The 22,992-nt window shown below is 40.8% G+C and overlaps 1 protein-coding gene across 2 annotated transcripts in view; it reads right to left on the reverse strand.

Annotated features, from left to right (window-relative positions):
• LOC123314745 (semaphorin-2A) overlaps positions 1-22,992 on the reverse strand; it is a 336,596-nt gene that overhangs the window by 121,967 nt on the left and 191,637 nt on the right. For both annotated transcript variants that reach the window (XM_044900073.1, XM_044900072.1), the window contains exon 2: positions 1,981-2,068. In XM_044900073.1, coding sequence (XP_044756008.1) covers positions 1,981-2,068 — 88 coding nt within the window. The remainder of the gene's footprint in view (positions 1-1,980; positions 2,069-22,992) is intronic.

Genomic DNA, 22,992 nt, shown 5'->3' on the forward strand with positions numbered 1-22,992 from the left:
CATAATGTGCCCTGTAAGGCATCCAATGAGGAGAAGAAACATTTTGGAAACCTCCAACCCAAGAAGATTCCGCCAGAGAGTGTCTCTTTGGATTTTTCGATACCTATACCACAGAAAGGTTCTGAGCCAATGAAAAGAAGTTTATGCTCCTTTCCTGGCAAGTTTATTGGCGACTTCTGGATTTTTTCCAGACGTTCCAGTGAGCGAAATTTCTCAAACTCAAATGAGTGATCTGTTATATAGAACCAAAGGAGAAATAGGGCCTTTCTGCAGTTCCCTCAAAGATCTCAAACGGTTCTAAGCCATCAGAGTACTATTCGTCGAAGGTTCGAGTGAAATTCAAGGGTTGCAACGTGGGGATGCAGCATACATGTCGACAACTTAAGGCTAGCGAACTTTAGTGAAGATTTCTCCATCCGAAACTGCCGAAACTAGAATTCAAAACCTGACCACGGATTGGCGACATTCAGTGTCGGGTTACAGGCGTTTCCCGAACCTCATAACATGGCCGATAATCCCGTCGGCGTACACGTATCCGGCTCACGTTAAACGTAATCTGGAATATCCGTGATCCTAATTAAAGACGATAAACGAAGATGATATCGACGAGACGCCGCGCCGGAGTCTGGCTAATCTGGAACGGGGGGGGGACCGGTGGAGATAATGACGTAACTGGATAGAATTAATGCGGTCAGACTGCATGATCGGAATTAACGCCAGATATCCAGATTACGTGTCGTAATGACCCTTCAAGGCAACGTCGGGCCCATGGTTAATTGAATATATATACGCAGTTTTACGGCGGCATTTGGTGATTGTGCCAGCGCAGGACCTAATGGTCAAGATCTGCGTCGGGACGTTTTCCCACGTGAGTCACGTGGGGTGGAGCGGTTATATATGGACGTCGTAAACGTGCATTAGGTGACTGCGAAGAATTAGCCGAATTTAATGGAGTGGGCTAATGGTGATGGACATTTTGCGGTTTCTGGGAAACAGATACTGAAGGGAAAACCCAAATTCGTCAATTGCCGACAATTACCTTTCTTATTTAGCTCCAAGGGCAACCTTGACGAATTTTTAACTGACTTCCAGAAAAATTGTCACAGATCGGCAAGTGATGCACATTCCGAAGAAGCAACTCTTCTAGTATAAAATCTGAGAACCACGGCGATCTCGAAGCAACCGTTCGGTCTTGACGAATTTTTAACTGACCCTATGGGAATTTTTCGAAGGTCACCTTTCGAGTCGAATAGAATCCCGAAAAATAATGACAGACATTGACAGATCAGAAAGTGATGCACATTCCAAAAAAGCAACGTTTCTAGTAATAAATCTGAGACCTACAGCGATCTTGAAGCATCTGTTCGATCTTTAGGAGCTTTCAACTGAAATTTGTAATTTTCGAGAAATGCCATTTCGAACAGAGAAATTCAAACGATTTTATTTTCAATAGATTCTTCGTGTTCTAAAACCTATATTTCCATACCAAATTTATGGATCTTCGACGCTGATTTCGAGAAAAATCATTTTTCCATCCTTTTGTCACTTTTGATTTCACTTTGATAGGCTGTCTACAGTGCAATCTTCTATTGGCTCGTCAACTCATGTGTTTTTCAGAATCTTCAAAACAACTAGTATGAATTTCTTTCTTTGGGGGAATGATAAAATACCGCACTACTCAGACAGAGGAGCAGAAATATGATTTTAGGGGATTTTAGTCTAACACCTTGCTCATTTTTGATCCAGAAATTCTGGATTTTCGAATTCAAGCTTTTTATCTAGTGTTGAAGCCTGACTAGCGCTGATTACGAAACCGGAAATTTATTCCGGTTCCATTATTATGACAGGAGATATCGCAGATTGAAATTTTCAAGGTCAGAAGCGTGTTCAGTTGGAGCTACATCGCTCAAGCTGATTCTGCTCGAGAAGAAAAAAAAACATTTCAAGTGCCTAATCTATATAATAAGGTAGGAAACTTACATTGCCCCAACATATAAGGAATCCCTCTTCGCATCCAAGTGGAAGGTCCTGTAGTATAGTTGACCGCATGTGAATTCTCTGACATGATCTGCAAAAAACAACAATAAATCAGTTGAAGTTGGCTTTAGGTTTTGTACATCCGCTTTGGCATTATTGCTCCTAGAGTTTGTGTTAGTAATCTTCCAATAACAAACTCTAGATCTGAACAATTCAATTCGAACAGATTCAAAAATATACTTTTAATTTTTTGTTCTCAAATTATAACCCCTCGAATGCCTCTCAACGTGTAAATATCAGGGCCGGGTATAATTTTTTTGTCTCCCCCGTCTGTTATTGAAAATTATGCGGTTTCAAGCGGCGTTTTCCCCCCAATAAACCAGCACTTTTTCGGTTCAAAACGGACGTTACAAGAACCGACGCCCGTCGACGCAGTGCCGTTGCCGTTTCCTTATCTGCATAATAATACGGGTCAGGCATCTATGACGGCGTCGGTTCAAGTCATGCGATTCTTTGATCCATTTAGCTCGGCGCAAATTAGCTCATGTGTATCATGTTATCTGCCTCGGCGAACACGTAGATTCGTGCTTTCGAGGGAAAATACAAACAACGGGAAGAAAGGATAGAATTCTAATGACCAGTAGGCCACCTCTGCTACTGTGAGTACCACACTGTCTAGTGGGCATTCATATGAGCAGAGATCTTTGTACGCATCCAACTTTCGAACGTCCCAAAAGGATTTTAGTGTATTTCGGAGAAGACAGGGGCGTACTTGAATAATATGAATTCACATAAAAGTAGAAGTTCAAGATCTATCAGACGTTCAGGACCATATCCTTGGAGAATCTGAAACCTCCAGAACAAGACGCCGAACTGTACACGAAAGTTTTTACGATCGGATTAATTCTCCTAACGAATCGAAGTCAACAACATCCTCCGCATTTTCCCATCCCAACGGATTCCCGCCATTGTTCTGTCCACGGACCAACATCGACGAAGAAAAGGTAATTGCGCCCTTCAGACTGTGACTAAGTATCATTATTTCACCAATTTATTTATCGAGCCTTCGCGTTTTTGCATGTCTCATTATTGCCCGACCGTTTGTTTACATTTCTTATAAATACGTCGTTATAGTTTCATTTTTAATCAATGTCACATAGCCGGGACACGAACCGGGCTTTAAAACGTGGGTTTTCTCGTTCTCAACCGTCAATTTCACGACGGCGATAAGGGATCCTCGACTAACAAGCGTCGATAGATTTTGCTGATGGTCATTAGTTGGGCTATTATGGGTTTTTAATAGTGGTCTATGGGATTTTAATGCCGCGGTTTCTTGGAAAATTCGGGGAGTCTTATAATGGGCGTAGTTTGGGGAATGAGAGTAAATAAAACGAAATAATTGGAGTAAAGAACAAAGTGGAAAGGCTAAAAATAACCTTCAATCCCACCATTACTGCTATGGAAATGAGGATGACAAGAAAATGAGTTAGTTACCCTTCCATATCTTTTTTCTTCTTCATTCTCTACGGAGGACAAATTGAAAAATTCTTAGCCTACTATAGAACCAAACAAAATTTCAATGTCAAAATAATTTATTCTGCTCCTAATTGGATACATTTATTACAGCGAACCTGCAACGTCTTTGGATAGCTTTCCGCATCTTTTATCTTTGATTTTTTTCCCGTAGAGTGGTCAGTAATGTCGAATAGTAATCTTCAGTTATTATTATTATTATTATTATTAACCATACAATTAGAGTTGAGGTAAATACCTATAAACTCAAATAAGCTTACATATAAAAAAAAAAATTCAACGTACACTTCCCCAAAATAAAGATAAACTAGTGAATGAATATAAAAAAAAATATATATCGAATCATTTCAAATGTGAGTAACACACACAGGACACAAAAATTCGGCACCAACACACCGAACATTTCTTCACCATTAAAGTTGTCTCAGTCTGTCTAGTCCATTTTTGAAGCTATTGGTGGTGGAGCTATTGACCACGGAACTGGGAAGTCTATTCCAGGATGAGAACACTCTATTGGGTAGGAACATCTGCCCTGGAATGGTCCGGAAATTCTCCTTCCTCAATTTGAAATCGTGACCTCGAAGATTATTAATGTTTTTACAGAATATGGCTTCCACCTGAGGACCAAAATTTCCATGCATGCACTTGTATGTGAATATCAGGTCACCTCTAGTGCGTCTATCCGCAAATGTTGTCATGTTGTTCAGACGAAGGCGGGTCTCATAATCAGGACGGACGATTCCATATGGAATTCTGGTATTCCATCTCTGGATGGACTCGAGAGAATTTATCTCTCCAACAAGGGCAGTCCACCATACTGGACCAGCGTATTCCATGATAGGGCGTATGTAAGACTGATATATAAGTTTACAAACTGATCTGTCAGAGCCTCGAAAGGATCTCTGAACCAAGTAAGTAAGTTGACGGGCCTTAGCTGTAATTGAAGCAACATGGGTGGACCAGCTCAGATCGCTAGTTATGGTCAAGCCCAAATCACATTGACTGGTGACAGGAGAGATACAATAATCGTCAATTACATAGGACAGTCGGGGATTACTTCTGCCCATATGCAGCACATGACATTTGTCTAGGTTTAGTGGAAGCAACCATTCCCGACACCAAGCGGACAGTTTGTCAAGATCCCGCTGGAGAGTTGTAGGGTTGAGAAGGGGAAAATTATAAATCTTGGTATCGTCCGCATACATAGAACATGTCGACAAAAAACAACCAGGGAGATCAGAAGTATATAGGAGGAACAGAATGGGACCGAGAACCGATCCCTGAGGGACACCACTCAGAACATGCCACTCAGAAGATGAGTAAACATCACCAACCCTTACTCTAAAAGTTCTATTGGTCAAAAACGCACGAATCCACTCAAGAAGACCTCCTCTCAGCCCCAGATGGTCCAGCTTATGAAGTAGACGTTTATGTGGGACACGGTCAAATGCTCTAGAAAAATCTAGATATATCACATCAACTGGAATTGTTCTACCCTTATTCAAAAAATCAATCATGATTACTCTATGGCAATCCCAAAAAACTGAAGCAAGAACTTTTCCAGCAGATTTTTGGACACGAAACTTAGGTCTTGGAGAACAAGTGTGTCGGTATTCCATCGATTGTTGCTTTGTTTCTGGATCGTAGAAATGTATCCAAGAACCCAAGTCTCATCCTTAGTAACAATTGGGTTTATGAAGTCCACATCGTTTTCAAATCGAGCACAGATCGAACGCGATGCTTCTACCCTTGCACGCTTTCGTTCAACATTCAAACATTTGGGGATCCATTTTGCAGCAATTTCTTTATGTCCAAATTGACGTGAACTATATGATGAACGCGTTCGTATGAAACATTCAGTGCTTCAGATATCCGTTCTAGCCCAACGACGGTCTGATAAAACCATGTCATGAACTGCATCGATATTTTCGGGGACTGACACAGAAACTGGCCTTTCCGATCGGTCATCATCTTGAATGGAAAATTTACCTCTTTTGAAGCTTGCAGTCCAATTTTTCACGGTTGCATACGAAGGACATTGATCACCAAGGGTATTAAGCATATCTTCGTAAATCTGTGTACCTCTTAACCCTTTTAAATACAGGTATTTGATGATATATGGATACTTCAATTTTTCGATTTGCAAAATTTCGGTGGATATCTTCTTTCCTTTAATTTATTGCGTAACTCAGTGTCCTTTTCTGACCTAAAACTTCACATTGACACTTCTAATGAGTTAGTGCTCGTTACTATGGTAACGCAATATTTTTTTTGTATGCATGGAACTGGTCTAGGCTAACTAGATATCAATACATCTTCGTTATTGGGAGATTCCAAGTGTTTCGATGCTGGAGTCGGTTTAGTTTGCCCGAGGGACCACGCCGATAGAGTCTATATACTCCCATCTTCTCCAATTCGACTGACGAGTGAATTCCGCTTGTGCCATTGTACCATCCATACCCCGAATTGATTCTATTCAATCTGCATTGACCGAATCTCGCAGAGTGCCGATCAATCCGACGATATTGACAAGCGTCAAACAAGGAATGAAGCCTGCGTCATACACCCGCTCATTTCCCTCAAAACCCGAACATCCCATACGGCTGATAATATGTCAACACGTCTTTGAAGGTCTCCAATAACAACATTCTCAGGAAGCTCCTCCGGTACATCATCCGTGAGTTAACAACGAAGCCGCAGAACCGCACGTTGCCACGTCTACGTCGGCGCCAATCAAAGTTCTCGCCGCCAGCCAGCCAGCTGGATTACGACGATGAAATTGCATTATCTTAATCTGTTTTCAATATCGAACAATGTCGAAATGTTCTGCGTGTGTGTCACCGATCCATTAGGGGTAATTACGAAGGGAGAGTCGCGGTGTAGCCCACGACGTAGGGGATGATGAGTCTTCTCAGCGACCACACATTTGGTTATGTGCAAAGCTCTATCCCACTTAGTTTTCTTGAACCAATTGATGATAACCCCATATGCACGGAACTAGGTGAACATAGGATCACTCAGTATCATTTTATGCCTTTTGGAAATAATGGCACTAAGGGAAAGTAACGTTTTCTTGCAGAAGAATAGTGACTGTATGTAGATCAGTGGAATGGACCCAATTTTGAGTTTTTAAAAGGTCAAGGAATGAAACCAAGACCAAAGAATGTAATGCAGAACATGCAGACGGCAGACAACATGTTTCTATTTGGATGAAACGATGTAACTACGTATAACCTCTCCTACGAAATGTTCTTCCAAATCAGTAGAGATTGAATCGTACATTCGATCGAATTAAGGATGTAATCTCGACTTCAATGGATACCTTGTGAATACACTGATTAAATCAAGGCATAAAATACCCATATCTGAAAATTTTTATTCACGAGAAGACTTGCTTTCTTTGTTTTTCCAATCCTGCAGAGTCGTAAAGATCCCCCATAAAAGAAGTTGTTATACATTGTATGACACCAAGGATGTTAAGATAAGAGAGCATCACAAGTTTTTTAAGTTCCCATAAAGAATTGTTCGGTTTTATGAATACCTCTGCGTCCGTAACTCAACATATCAATCGTTCTCTCTTTGTTCTCCAGAATTGACTACTCCTGAAAAAAAATCCCCATAATCCTCATACTCTTCAATTGTGGTTTATCGTTTATTGGAGCAAAACACCTGGAACATATTATATTCTCCTGATAATCGATGAAAACATTTTTTTTATACCTATTCTTTAACTATTTCAGCTTGCTCAAACTTTTCCGAAAACCTTCTTGGCTCCCTGGAAGCGTTTTCGAAATGCTCTCGTCTCTGAATCCTATATGAAAAGGCGCTAAAAACGTCCGCATAGGGACGACATTCGGCCAAGCACAAGCCTCATTACGCCGATAGCGTGCCGAGTCTAAACTGCTGTTTATGTTGTGTAAAACTCGGTTCTTTGTGTGTTAAGTTTTTTCTACACATCGAATACACGTACGACTGCCGACTTTGCATGTCTCCGGGGTTTTATCCGGATCCTAATGCGCACGAAACTATCGTGATATCATACAGGACCACTGGTGGCTGACTTCAATTAATTTTGGATTTGATTGACGGGTTGTTTTATGGAAATTTCTAGTTCGAGGATACAAGACAACAATAATGTTTTGAGGAAAGCTAAGGAACGGCCAAAACGTCAAAAATTTTCGGAATTTACCGCTGACCGAGAAGGGACCCAGTAGTTTTTTTCCATCCTATCTAGGAGAAGGACCACAACACCTCTGTTGGAGCCTTGCCAAAGCGACCCGGTCAGAATTGGCAGTCATGATTTTCTCTTTTCCTACTGTATCCCACTCGAATACATATTTTTCCGACTGTTCCTCCTTCTCGCAGCAAATGGACCGGATGCTTTTCCCAATCTTGGCCGAAGGATAAAGGAGTCGTCCTATTGTTTTTTCCGAGTATCTTCGAGAATATAGCCGCTCTCTCGACTACGCGATTGCCCCGCGACCTATTCAGTCGAAATTTATACGGCCAACTTGATATATTAGACGGGATTACTTCCCTTTGGGGAAATTTTATAGTTTTTATGCTTGGCCGAGCTCCGACTGTATCCTCGTTCGGTAGGAGGAGAAATATGCGAGATTTCATGGGACATAGTAAAATCGGAAAGCGGGAACTATGGAACGTTTGATGGTAATTGTAGTTCGCGAACACTGTTCGAAGTTGATTTGATGTCTCATTGCTCGACCGACTGGAAAATTACGTACCAAAGACTGGATGGATCGGTGCCAACTCCCGCCGCTTCTATGGGAAAAACAAGAATTAGGCGCTGAGGATCGTTAAATGGGGTTATGTCAGAATTCAATCAACGTTTCCCGGGGTATTACTGCCCCATTTTTCCATTCGTTTGACGTCGTTTTGTCATCTTGGATGAGGTTAGCGAGGGAGCAGATTGATTTTCGCGAAACGTTAACATTTGCATGCATAAAACAGGGGGAAGCACCGATATGTAGTCAGGAGCTTCAGCTGTCACCCAACTAGATGCTGAAATCAACTAATGCTGGTTGGTTTCCCGAAAAAAAAACATTATTTTCACATTATTCAAGAATGAAGATCCGATAAAGTTGAGTGCAGTATTTGGCTGTTGAGTGATGTGTTAGAGATCCAGATACTTCTTTAGATCTGGCACTCTTTTCCGGTTTTCCTTCTCCTGAAACTCTTTCTTGTGAGTACATTTTCCCAAATCATAGGTTCAGGGCCAGTGAAAGGAGTTTTTGCTCGTTTCCTGGCAAGTTGGCTTCTTCAAATCCTCTAATTCCTCAAAGACCAGGAATATAGGCTGAACAGACCTTGTTCGTTCTACCCCACCATTATATTTAGTTTTAATAGCTAAATCAGAAATCTAGCAGCTATCAGAAATGGCAGAAATTCAAGAATATAAAGGGTGAATGAAAGGAGTTTGTGCTCCTTTCCTGTCAAGTTAGCTTCTCCATTTCCTCTAATACTTTAAAGACCAGGAATCTGGGCTGAACAGACCTTGTTCGTCCTACTCCACCATTATATTTAGTTTTAATAGCTAAATCAGAAATCTAGTAGCTATCAGAAATGGCAGAAATTCAAGAATATAAAGGGTGAATGAAAGGAGTTTGTGCTCCTTTCCTGTCAAGTTGGCTTCTCCATTTCCTCTAATTCTTTAAACACCAGGAATCTAGGCTGAACAGACCTTGTTCCTCTTACCCCACCATTATATTTAGTTTTAATAGCTATATCAGAAATCTAGTAGCTATCAGAAATGGCAGAAATTCAAGAATATAAAGGGTGAATGTAAGGAGTTTGTGCTCCTTTCCTGACAAGTTGGCTTCTCCATTTCCTCTAAGTCTTTAAAGACCAGGAATCTATTCTGAACAGAGCTTGTTCGCTCTACACCACCATTATATTTAGTTTTAGTTGCTACATTCCAATACTTTACTATCAGAAATGGCAGAAATTCGAGAATATAAAGGGTGAGTCATTGACTCGTACAAATATTTCAACAGTAGGTTCTTGAGGTCAAAAGAAACACTTTTTATTCTATCATTTGTTGAGTTCTTTGAAATTTTGGTATTTTTATGGTAAGTTATGGTCATTGTGAGAAAACTGGAAGAGGTGGGTGATATCTTGTGTTCCAAGAAGTGTGTCATCAAACATAAAAAACTTTATTCCGAAATCCAATTTATTCGATTTTCTGTTTGTTTTGCAACATCCTGTATCTTTCAAACCAAGCCGATTGGGAAGAAAAGGTGAATGATTCTTTTGACCTGAAGAATCTACCATTAAAATATTTGTACGAGTCAAAGACTCGCCCATCTTCCATCTTTCAAAAAAATCGTGCTGGAGCCGCGTAAATCGACCATCAAGGAACAAAAATATCCATGTCAGGATCATCAAAAGAACCCTTGCGAACGCAATCCTCAAACGAGCCGCGAATACGTAGACGTAACACAATTCGTCTCATCAAAAGCGCTTCAGGATCACGCGAGTGACACTCACGAGCACCTCCAATAAAACTCCGCATGTTTTCCGTCTACGACCCTAATCCGCCGCATCACTTCATTCCGAACGTTTAAAGCGGCAATCCCTTCTACGCATTATCTCGCAACAAACAGCCTGTTGAACCTTTCGCAATTAATCTACACACGCGTCGTCGTTCAGCGAGGACCGAAACAACGTCCAAACGGAGAAATATAATGAAATAATCATATAATTAAAAGAGTCGATAAGTCCGCTTTAATGCTACACCAATTACATTACGGCCTTGTTTCGTGCGCCGATATGGAATCGTACGTGAAAAAGCCAACCTCGCATCGCTATCTCCGCCAAGGGTTTCATGCCGCACGCTATATTTTATGCCCGAGCCGCGATCCCGATAGCATACCAAATGTACTCAAATTACCGGGTTAGAACCGTCAATAGCGCCCGTGATAATACTCCCGGAATACATCTGAAATAATCATTCGGCAATTTCTGATAACTTCATCCGTCGGGGTGCGCGTTGTTCCCTTGAAAATGGGTCAGATCGAAAGGGTGCAATTACGGAAGAGTAATTGGTCAAACTCAAAAAGAATCCTCAATTTGGTCACCGATGAACTCATGAAATTCCCTCGAAATATCAGTGAACTCACAGTGAATGCATCCTGGGGGTTTTAGGGTTGCCTGACGCGGATTCGTCAGGCGTTTTTGTCCTAGTTACTGGCGACGCTTTGCGGACAGAAAGCGCCTTGGTTTTTCTTGGAGTTATAGAAGTAGAAAAAGCGAATGAAGCTGCTGAATAGGAAATTTCCTCGAAGAAAATGAAACTACGATGTGGAAATGCGATTCACCAAGACTATTTCCGCTATTTTTTCTTGCCTTCTGCAATTTTACATTATAAGGGTATTTTGAGGTGTACTCCCTGGGATTGTTCTCGGTTTTGTTAGCATAAAACTGAATCCTGTCAAGGTAAATATTGGGATAAATGCATGTTAAAAATTGGAGGAATTTTTAACCCAACTCTACCACTCGATGACATCTCTAGCAACTCAGTGACTACGTTTATCGTTACATGCTTCTGTGAACGTAACCTTTAAATCGCTGTCAATCAGCTGTTCAAAAAAAAAAAACCGGTGGAACCTGTTGAATCTGTACAATTTAATTCATTCTCTTTAGATTCTTCGTTCGCTCAAGTGAATTGGAACTTGGTCTAAATTCTTAACGTGATTTTTAGTGCACTCTCAACTTTTTTCAATCAGCTCAAATCTAATAATATTATTTTATATTATACTAATCAATCGATCAACATCTCAAAAAGGTACAGTATTTTTTCACTCAACAAAAACTGTAATCATTTTTTGCATGTGTCACGTTAGAATATCATTCTACATAATTTTCCTATCAACATTCTCTCCATCGCTATGCATTTTCTCACAATTACATTTGCAATATTCTGCTCTACATCTCTCTATCATATTTGCATGCATATTTTCTCAATTTTCTCCAAATCTCTCATTCAACCACGTGCTCAATGTACCTAACTGCTTCAACCTTCTCAAAATGCATCGATATTCCACTCGCTTAAAATCACATCATCTCGAAAACCACTCACATTTTAATTTCTCTAATTTTAGCACCAAGTTCACATTTCACACCACTCTATTAAAAGCTTATATACTTGTATTCACTCTCATTTTGTATACATGTCACCTCAGATTAACTTTACACCTCTTACGATCAGACTTCTCAGGCCTCTTAAGTTTCAGGTACCTCTACGCTCAAGTTGGACACTTCGAAGGCTTCTCATAGACCAGATCGAAATCCATCTCACTACACTCAGCACTCCGAACAAAGGAATACACTCAATTAACTCTCTTGGACAGACTGGTTTGTGATAATGCTCGAGGAGGTCCAATCTGATTTCAACTCAATAAGTATAATTTATTATACACTTTTGCATGTCTCTATTACCTGAAACTTATGATACCTTATTTATTTTCTCTAACGTTGTGAACTGCTCTTCTTGTTTCATCTCAATTATGAATACTATTCATTAATTCTTTCTACGTTTACAATATTTCATTTCTCTACATTGCATTTGTAACACAACTCACCTCAATTTATGTACTCTCATACAACACCTTCTGCTTTTCTAATAGATTTGCTATTCCTGTAAGCGTTGGTAATCATCTCTCTACATTACATTTGTAACACAACTCACCTCAATTTATGTACTCTCATAAAACACCTTCTGCTTTTCTAATAGACTTGCTATTCCTGTAAGCGTTGGTAATCATCTCTCTCTCATTCTGTCTCATTATACCTGTCTCACTACATTACATATCTCTAACTTCTCAAGTTGTCACTGCAACCTTCTGTTTTTCTGATAGCGAGACAGTTTATGAAATCGTAAACTCTATCACTGTAAACGTTGTGCTTGCATGATAACACTCACATCAATTTATAACTATCAAGCTCAATTATTATGCAACTCAAAATACATAGACACGTTTTTAAGTAGATCTATCTCAATTCTCTCAATTCTTATCAAACGCATAATAATTGATCTTGTTACTCGATACATGAAATTCACTCAACTTGCTCTTTCTCTCAAGCAAATACAACGTTGATTTTCTCGTTGATACATTACTCTCAAATTCTCTCAATAACTTCTCAATAATTGTAAATAGGTTCACTCTGTTTAGATGTTGTATATAATTTTACTTCATGCGAGTGTCTATTTATTATGTGACGTGTTTGATATACAATAAAGATTTTATTTTACCATCTCCAACTCAATCATTTGGTAACAGTCCACTTTTAAGTAATTGCCAAAAATCTCAACACCCAGATTTTTGAACAATGCATTTACAGCAAAAATTTCACCAAAGTTATTATGATGAGTTCTATCTCCTATCAAAAAAAAATCAACTTTACAAAACTTTGTGAAGTTGTAAAACCTTCAATTCAAAGGGTCCTTCTCGGAATTTCAGAGCTCCGATATTCCATTTCCATACAAACTGCAACGTCCGATGAACGTTTTGAATAGTGCTGCATCGTCAAAAGAGCAAGTGGGGCGGAAGCAGAAATGGATTGAATTCATCAAGAGAGCATCCGATAAGAAAAATGTTAGTAGTTTTCAAAACTACGGACGAACAACTGCAGAAGTATACGTCGAAACCGAACATTCCGCGATGCGAAACTGTCCACGCGAAGACTAGGTCGGAAGTAGTGGCAGTAAAATTCGAAAAGCCGAAAAACACGACAACCATCCAAACTTAGCTCCTCTAGGTCCCCGTCTACTCGCTCTCTTCCTGTTCGATGCCGTCGAGAGAAAAACGAGAAGGAATAGAGTAGCTGGCCCCCTATTCACTGCCAGACTTTCGGCGGCATTGAAAACATCCGACCCGTTCCAGATCCGAATGCCCCGGTCCGATGGATCGTTTCAGCTTTGCGAGCGCTTATCCAATTTGTATCTTTATATGGCCGATAAAAATCCTTCGGACCGGCCGTTTGTACCGTATTTCGACGCCCCGATAAAAACGACTTCTGATCGTGATCCGATTCGAGGGCCGAGATCAAACACGGATTCGTTCAGATCCGATCGCTCGTTTTCCTTCCTATACGATTACACGTCTCGATTATTTCTTTAGCTCTCGTACGATAACCCTTTGTTGGGGCCATGTCGGACGGACAACTTGGAGGAACTTCAGTTTCTATGACAGCGATGATGCTGTGCCTGCTAGGTTTCCACCTATCCCGTGTAGCTCGCATATTCTGAGGTGGCTATGAAGATAGATGTTAGATTCTGAGGAGAGCTGAGGTTCTTCTCAGCTTCTGTTAGTCCAAAATTAGCTCTGCCTATCTGTAGACAAGAACTTGAGAGGCTTGTCAATGATTAAACGTCCTCTGAGTCAAAAATCCTGACCCTAAGAAAGAAACAGTTGAGTGAAAACAACAGACTTGTAATTTTTTAGGGCTAATTGTGACTGTGTGTCCTCCTGCGGCTGAAGAGACCCAACCGTGACCTACAGATCCTTCCACACTCCGGGCATGGATAGTCACCAACCAGATCTGGCCGCCGATGTGTTCTTCTCGAGTGTCCATTATAACTGTGTACCAAAGACCTCTAATCTGACCTGTCCAACGCTAGTTGTCCCCAGTTATGATTGGCATTAACTGATTTTAGGGATTGATGTAGTATATCCTTAAACCGCTACTGGCCTCCTGGTTTTCGAGCTCCCTCTGTCAATTCGCCATACAGAACTATTTTGTTCTGTGTCTTGTGTCTTGCATCCTCAGAATGTGTCCGCTCCATTTAAGTCTGGCCCTCGTTACTTGAGTCTCAAATGCTGTACAACTCGCGCGTTGTAAGACTTCTGCATTCGAAACTTTGTGGAACCATCTGATGTGCATTATTTATCTTAGAACACGTTGTTGCGTTTGTTCAAGCTGTTTAATATATCGCCTGTAGGACGTCCAGCTTTCGCTTCCGTAAAGAAGCGTTTGGAGGACGACTGCTTTGTAAACAGCTGTCCTGGTCTTCAGATTGAGGTCATGATTTTGAAACACTCTGACCTTTAGCTTCCATAGCAGTAACTGCCCACATGCTCAATGAACATTTGAGGAAAATGGGATTTTCTGGTTGTTCCCTAAGCCGCTTATGCAGCAGAACTGATGAAACTGTTGAAGGTAACACACCAACTCACTATTGGTGTTAAGGACTCCAAGGAGTTTACCAAAAACTTTCCTTTCACCGGCCTGGACAAATGTTAGACACGTTCCAGTTGATGTGAGAGGTGCAGCCTCGGGTGCAGCTTAATCTGTAGATCTACCTTTTTGGTATACTCATCTATAACTGAACCTGCTTTCCTATGGAAACCAAAAAGTTTCGGTACAAGTGGCCTCCATCCACTAACGATCGAGAATCTTATACCCATGACTTTTTCCTCCATTCGACTGAGTGCTCTTAAGAATTCTAAGTTTCCTCTCATTCTTATTCCTATCTCGACACTCTAGATATAAGGGCGACAATAAGTCGATTTCTTATTATCTATTCCAGATAATTATTCGCATATTCAGCGAGTAGGCCAAGAACGCCTAGACATATTTCCTGAATTCTTGCTATAATGACCCATCTTCCAGACCGCCTCTGGCGTCCCTGAAGTGGTCGTTATTTTTTAATCCGCCAAGTTTAAACGAGCGAGCATACATCCCGATAGAGTGCCAAATTTGCAATTCACGCTACCGTCTTGTACGGAGCCTCACTCATTATTTCTAGGATCGTCCTCTGGAAGACGGGTTTATTCCTGAATTGCATGCATAATATCGTGCGCATTGGGCGTTCGACGGTGCGTAAAAAGTCGCATTTATCGCGGCAGCGTTTCGTCCGTTTAAGAGGCATAGAGCGATATAGTTGTTACTTTACATGATGAATAACGATTCGAACGTGTACAACATGCGAAAACTTGATAAGGCATCGCGTGGTAGATCGGTATAGCGGCGGACCAAGGGCTGAAAAAAGCCGAAGACCGTGCCGACGCCGGTATATAAACGGAGAGTTCAAACACGGCAAATAAAATACAATGAAAATTTTTTCCCACCACACAGAGTAATTGTTCAATGAACTACCTGAAACGGGGAAACTAGGGATTCGTTTTATACAATTTATAATGAAATTTTGACGAAGATTCTGTAGCGTCAATCCTTTCCTTCACCATTTGAATACTTCAACTTGTACTATCCGTATTAAAAGTTAGCTAAAACTTCAAAACGGCCCATCCGCTGCAACATTCATTAAAACGTTGGATATAGAACTCAAAGCAGTCGAACTAGTTCAAGACATGGGCGAAAATGGATGCTGAGTCCTCCACCTGAATTCTTACTCCCAATGGTATACTCCTCGAATTAAGGTCTCCAGGTGGTCTGGCGAAACCGTGCCGGATACGGACCTGCCCGGTGTCAGAAACAAGGGAGTCTATTAAAATATTGATGGTAGAAAAGTATACGAGCAAGTTTGGTAACAGCTCTCTAAATATAGAGGGCGCGTATAGCGGAGACATGCGATGTGCCGTGTTCAAACTATTGTTTTCTTTCGTTCGGCCCAAACTTTTACTACCTCAGCTATCTAATTATACGGAATTTTCGGACAGGGCCAGAAGGTGGGGGGGTGACTCAGGGCTCACGTGGAACGTCGATGACAGATGGGTAGAGCCTAGCACGTTAATCATATAGTTTTCCGTTTCCAAACTAACTATTTGGGCAAAAATGATTTATTGTGGTCGGAGAACGATACTGTTTTACTTTCGCTGGCCTAAACGTCCTTTCGACGAAGGTTGAACACTTCTGGAAATGTTCTATAAGTAGGTTGAGGGGTGAAGGCCTCTCGTAAATTTTTTATCGACTCGTTCGTTTTATCACAACTGGATAAGAACACGACCTACGTAATGATGACAGCTATATAAGAAGTAATGTCAACTGTTGCATTTGGCAGATATGCAAGTCCGAAAAGAGTACACTACAGTTGCCATGAGAAACTTGTTAAATCAGTGTTTAGCTAAGCAACATCTGACAAGAACAGCGTAAAAAAAACCCGAGTATTCAGAAGTACCTTCCATTCAAGGGCTGACAGGTTATTCTATTCTTAAAACCACCTTCTTTCATCTTGAAGAATAGCTTTTATATTATAGTGACTATGTGTTCCAACCAGAAGCTTCCCAATGATGCAATTATTAGCGAGCTACCTGAATGCATTCGCCATTATCTCGATAATGAGGAAAAAAGAGATCTAAGAAGCCCGAAGGAGCAAGACTTATCTGAGTGTGCCCGTAAATATTTTACCAGCTCCTTGCCGATGATAAATATCGCCTCTTTTCTCTCCCCCATGCGTTCAGACAGAAAGAATTAGGGGAATTATATATGGCCCCAGTTCTACTCCCTTCAAGTATTGTTATGACTCTCCGGGAACGAACTTAATCTTATCTAATGCGTTCCACACGCTAGGTCGATCTGTCTTATTAGGTTCTCCGTCAAAGATCAAAACGAACCATGATTTACGAGCACGTATGGGAGCGTTTTTCTTATTAATCAAGGATAAACGCGCTTAAGGGACCACGCTTAGCGTTAATCTCTTAAGGAAAGGGTGGCTCGACTCTTTAGACACCTAACCCCGGATATGAGGGAAATTCTGCTCTATTTTTCTTGGTAGAAGAACCCTACCTCACCAAGTTATCCCATTTATAAATCAACATTTTCTCCTCCCTTTCTAATCACTTTTAATCTTCATATGCTCAACGAACTTCGACCAACTGAAGAAAACGTATTCTGGTTCAATATACTGAGAATCTCGACAATTATTAACCCATTCCTGCGCTTCTATCTTCTCCAGATCTCCTAGCAATCTCACAAAAGTCCAGGACGCGAGCTTATATCGAAGACGATACGAAAAATTCGCTGAAATCTCATCAAAATACATGATGAAAGAGACCCATATCGATCAACACCAACCGAATTCGTCGCTTCCATGTCAAAACCGCGTTTCTCTCCGACGAAAGCAATCGTAGTCCCTCGAATAACCTACAGCCGCAAATGTAATACCAGAAAATCCCAAATTGAACAAGATCGTGAACAAGTTGCGCCATCCGATAGATCGTTGTTTCATTCGACCGACAAACTCCCATGAACGGCAGTGAATAATTCAGGTCTGCGTTTGCCATTAGCCAGTTCAACATGGCACTATGCCGTGTTGGTCCAGAGGTTTCGGGATTAATAACCTCTGTAGCACTTTTGATTAGGGGGCAACAACGGGAGGTTTGCTCCGCTGGCCGTTCATCGAAAGGCGTGGGCTCCAAGTTATCTCATTCTTAAGTAGTGGCACCTTGGCAACATTTTTAGTGTAATTAAAAAATTCAGGGTCTTTCCATGTCTTTTTGCCGAGAGTACTCGAATGATAGTAATGATAATGAATGATGAATTTTGTGTATAAACGCAAATCATAAAGAGAAAACTGATTTCTACTCTCAGGTTGACGTTGAACGTCATCTGTCATTTATATTGTTAGCAGAGCTCCATTTAGAAAGGTAATCTTAATTTCACTTCATAAATAAATATTTTTTGATTAATTGTGATTGATTTTTGGTAGATTTACGACAAGGCTATATTTCTTATGTAGCACATAAGGCCATCGACAATATTCCGCGTAGGAGCACCGAGCAAAATGACGTGCGTATTATTCCGCATGGAAAATCTTGACGTTTCCGCCGCGAAATCAAATTGAATCCAATATTCAGTTACGCCGAATTTCGTCAAACCCCCCAAGACCGATAAATCCGAAATTAAATTCGTAGCCACCCCACAACGCCCGGCGCGCCCTTCCTTCGTCCGCGGCGAGCTCCGTCAGATCGGGAAATATGTGGACGCGGGCGAAAATTAGGACGGATCGTTTCCGGTCAGTTTTGCGTGAAGGTTTCGAAAAATTCGAGAGCTCAGTAGGCGCTTCCCCGTCCGATTCATCATTTATGCAGGAGGGGGCCGGCGGTACGCGGACGCCGGTCGTAAATAAGGACGGCATCCTGTCGACAACGCGAAAGGATTTTTCGGGCCGACGTCAAATTTGTGATGAGGGTGAGACGGTTGAAGGTTTCCACGGAATAAAGATTTTTTCGAAAATTTTATTTCGACGTAAGTGTCAAATGTCAGTGTCAATGTCAAAGTCAAATGTCAATGTCAACGTCAGATGTCAGTGTCAATGACACTAAAATGTTCGAATTTTAGAACTAAAATAGTGTCAAACAATCAGATTGGACGCATCTTGCCGAAATAATTCAGCCAGCCTGCATATGTCCGGTTACGCCGACGGCAAACTGAAACAATAACGATTATTGAATTACCATTCCCGCATCGAAACGTTCGCGCAAACGAACATTGCCCGGAATATCATGGATTTATGTTTAATTAGTCGTGTCATTTGGTTTATATTAATGAAAGTATCAGAAAATCGCTTTATGTTCACCGAAATATGAAACATAATTCTGTTTCATCTATAATTGGCAATTCCTCTCGAAAACTACATTTGTCCACGTTACAACGCAGGAATTATTTGACATTCCTGAGTGCACGAAAGAAAATGACTATTTTTCGATTGATGAACTTCATGTTTGATCTAGTGAAAATATTATGGATTGATAATGTCCATATCCTTTTGCGGGACTTGGGAAACAACTTCCAAGCGTGCTGAACGGCACTTTTTCAACGGAAACTCGCCGGAATGCATAAATCAAGAAGTTTTTTCATCCTCGGCCATTACTTTAACAAGTGGGTCCTCCGAGGGTAGTTCTATTAATAACAATATTATGGCAGTGTGTTCGCCGGCCCAGAGGAGTTGGACACCCCTGCGTTCAATGGCTAAGTAGTTGCTTTCTCGTTGTAATGCAAGGGACTTTTTGCACGCTTATAAAGCCGTTATTCACTGGAATGTTGCACCTTCGAGGGTTTTATGTCTCAGGGATGTTCCTGAACGGAACACCCATTAAATCTGGGGTAAAATACTCCGATATATCGATGAGATGTACTCTGGTTTTTAGGCAAGGGATTCTATCTCTATTCTACGAAATAAATGGTTAGTTTTCTGCCACCAAGCCGATTGATAAATCAGGAAAATGAGGAATTATCCTCGTAGCTCACCAAACATCGAATTCTGGATAATTTGGATAGTTCTCATCTTGAACCATTCCTTCAAATTCCACTCTAAACTCAAACGCTTCACGGCGTTTATGGACCAACACATGTCCCCATCAATTTTCCTCGAAATACGTACAAGAAACGATTAGTCCGGAAGGGTCGAACAAGAGAGAAGGACGAAACAGAGATCCTGCATGATCCTCCGGTCCAACATCGCCTGCAGGCGGTCGACAAGACCCTGTTAACAAGGTCGAGTACACGTAGACCCTACTTCGATATACACAATCTGCCTTCGTTATTGACAGGATTATTGATATAGATAGCTGATAATATCTGAGTTGATTTGAATTTCCCTGAATGTGAGAGCCAATTTCAGCCAAAAAAAGATCAAGCCCAGTTGAACTTATAAATTTTCTTCGTAGCTATATGAAAGGGGTAAGATTTTCCCATTGGAGTTAAAAAGTCAGCGTTCGCGAGCCGACAAATTTCCAACTCCGCCGAGAAACTCAAACATCATAAACGAATTATATCCAGCCTCCAAGAAACAGCGGATTTATATATACTTTTCCAGTTGTTCGGAATGACAAACAAAGAGCAAGAATAATGCCGTTCCTGCTCGGATTCAACGGGCCCCCAGCTCTAGGAAGTTTTCTTTGTGGAAACGTCGGCACATAATGCCGTAACATCGGCGGATAGAAGGGGTAATAAAAATTTGCCAGACAATAAGTTCGGAAATGTACATTCCAGAAACAATGCCGTCCCAAGAAAACTCGCACAATCTGTCTGCGAAAACTTCGGGAAACTTGTTTGTTGACTCGCCGCCGAGAAAGCGTACGCCGAGAGTTGAGACGGGAAGCGCCGAGGTTCGGCTTCACGGTAGGTCGGACCGGCAGAAAGGCCAACTCGGAGGAAGAATAATGCGAAAGTTACGGAAAAATCGTCATCAAAAGTCGGGGCTTGAAAGCGTTGAAATATCGTCCGCGAGCAGTCCATTAGAAAGGAAAGACTGCCATCGTTCCGGGCATGACGAGCAGTCGTGTGATTTTCGGGGTTGATTCGCTCTGATGAAGAGAAAAACGTCCGAAATTTCGGACAATACCTACCCACTGTAGATGAGGTTGGTATTTCTTCGTATTTCTCAGCATACAAGTTCTTTTGTGAAGGATGGCGGAAACCCAAATACTCGGCGCTATTAGAAATACAGGGTGAGTCTTTGACTCGTATAAATATTTCAACAGTAGATTCTTGAGGTCAAAAGAAACACTTTATTCCTATACCATTTTTTCCGAATCGGCTCGGTTTAAAAGATACAGGCTGTTGAAAAACCATAAAAAATGTCATTTTTAGTTTTATCTCACAAACGGTTTTATCGAATGGAATAAATTTCGGAATATAGTTTTTCATTTATTTTACAAATCTTCTTCGAACACAAGATATCACCCACGTCTTTCATTCCTTCATTATGATCATAACTTATCATAAAAATAACAAAAATTCAAATAACTCAACTCTTGAAACCAGATTGGAAGCTATCTATTGAATATTTGAACGTTTTATAAAATAAAAGCATTCTTAACATTCTCTCGTATAATGCGCCGTTTTCGAGTAATTTGATGTTCAAAAATTAAAAAGTATCTGTGGAATTTAAAAAATTGGGTACTTTGGCTGAATACAACTATGTTTAAAATATCCACAAATGTGTAGTGTGACAGGTAGGTAACTTTGTTTATTCAGGGGTAGCACAGCTTGTTATGAAAACTCAAAATGGCTATATCTTTTTATCAGGGCAGAATCGAAAAAAATAGTTTAGAAAAAAAGTGTTTCTTTTGACTTCAAGAATCTACTGATAATATTTTGGTACGAGTCAAAGACCCAACTATTTCCGGAAAACTGCAATACGTTTTTCTGATACGTTATCAAACTTTCATTAAAATCGCCGAAAACATGCCCAAAGAGATTATTCATCATAAATTCCGTTCTCCCCCTAAAATTACAGGGTGGCCGTTGATCCATCCTCGTTAATACCCCATAAATTCCACCCCGAGCTTTCACGAAATTGAGAAACCTCGTCGATACGATCGCCTTATCATAATCTCCGATGTATCGTATAATTGTTATTAGTTTTTTTTCGTAGACGGCTCGCACGTTCCACCAACTTATTGGCGAAAGACATTACCGCCCCCTTCGCGTCCATTAACTTGACCTCATCAAAACGGCATTATCGAAATGGGGGGGTAAGAACATTATCTGTGATATCGTATCTGTGTGTAGGTACAGAAGTCGTGTGTGCTTTGTTTTCACGTTCCATCATTTGTGTAATTATTTGAATAGGGACGTGGATAACTTTGTCGACAAGTCATTCCGTAACATAGACATAGAGACATGGACTGTGCCTTCCCTTTATATCTATGCATGAAATACGGTCAAAAAAAGTGACAGAGAGAAAAACACGTCGGGAATGCAGTTGTCTTTTTCTAGAATTTTGATTGGTCTACACTCACCTCTATGTGAACAAAAAAGAGAAAGGTATATCCCGACGAGCTTTTCTCTCTTTCTAATAAATAGCCAATTTCATGCTGGCATTGCTCAGTCCATGTCTCTATGTCTATGTTCCGTAACGACTTTTCGAAATGGTCTAGTCGATCAGCGGAATCGTTGTAATAAATCTTGATCTGAACGCAAGTTTTATGTCGTTCGTAATTTCATTAAAGGCTCAAAAAGTCAATGTTGCATAAAATATTCATCTGGAAAGACATGCATGGTGAAATCGAAAGACATTACAGCATTTTAAAAATTGAAAACGCCCATATTATGTCCAGTAAGTCGAACAAAAGTGGAAGTATTTAATAGTACGAAGTCTCCCTCGGATTCTTCGATCAGTTCTTGTGTTTTTCTTCTCCATTTCGATAAGGAATAGTATAGGTTAGGTTGAGTAAGGTGGAGTTAGGTTAGGTAGGTTCTGGTTAGGCAAATTTAGGTTAGGAGAAGTTGAGTTAGGTAGAATTAGGTTAAGTTGGGTAGGATAATGTTAGGTTAGTCAACAAAGGGACAACAAAGATGAAGTTTGAGGTTAAAGTTCTCGCTTCGTGACACCGGATACGGTGAGCATCGACAGCGGTTTAAATTATCGCTCAAAATTCCATAAATACGTCGCGTCGCGTTCAGATTGGCAAATGAAATTGTCGCGCTACACGATTCGATGGCCGGTCCGGGACTTTATTAGCAGGCAGCTCGTAAATATAAAACTGAAATCAGTCCCGCTTAATTAGTTTTCACGGTGGCTGTCGCCTCTCGCTATACAGGATATTCTGGTCGATTTTA

The sequence above is a fragment of the Coccinella septempunctata genome, chromosome 6, assembly GCF_907165205.1.
Source record: "Coccinella septempunctata chromosome 6, icCocSept1.1, whole genome shotgun sequence".
NCBI lineage: Eukaryota > Metazoa > Arthropoda > Insecta > Coleoptera > Coccinellidae > Coccinella > Coccinella septempunctata.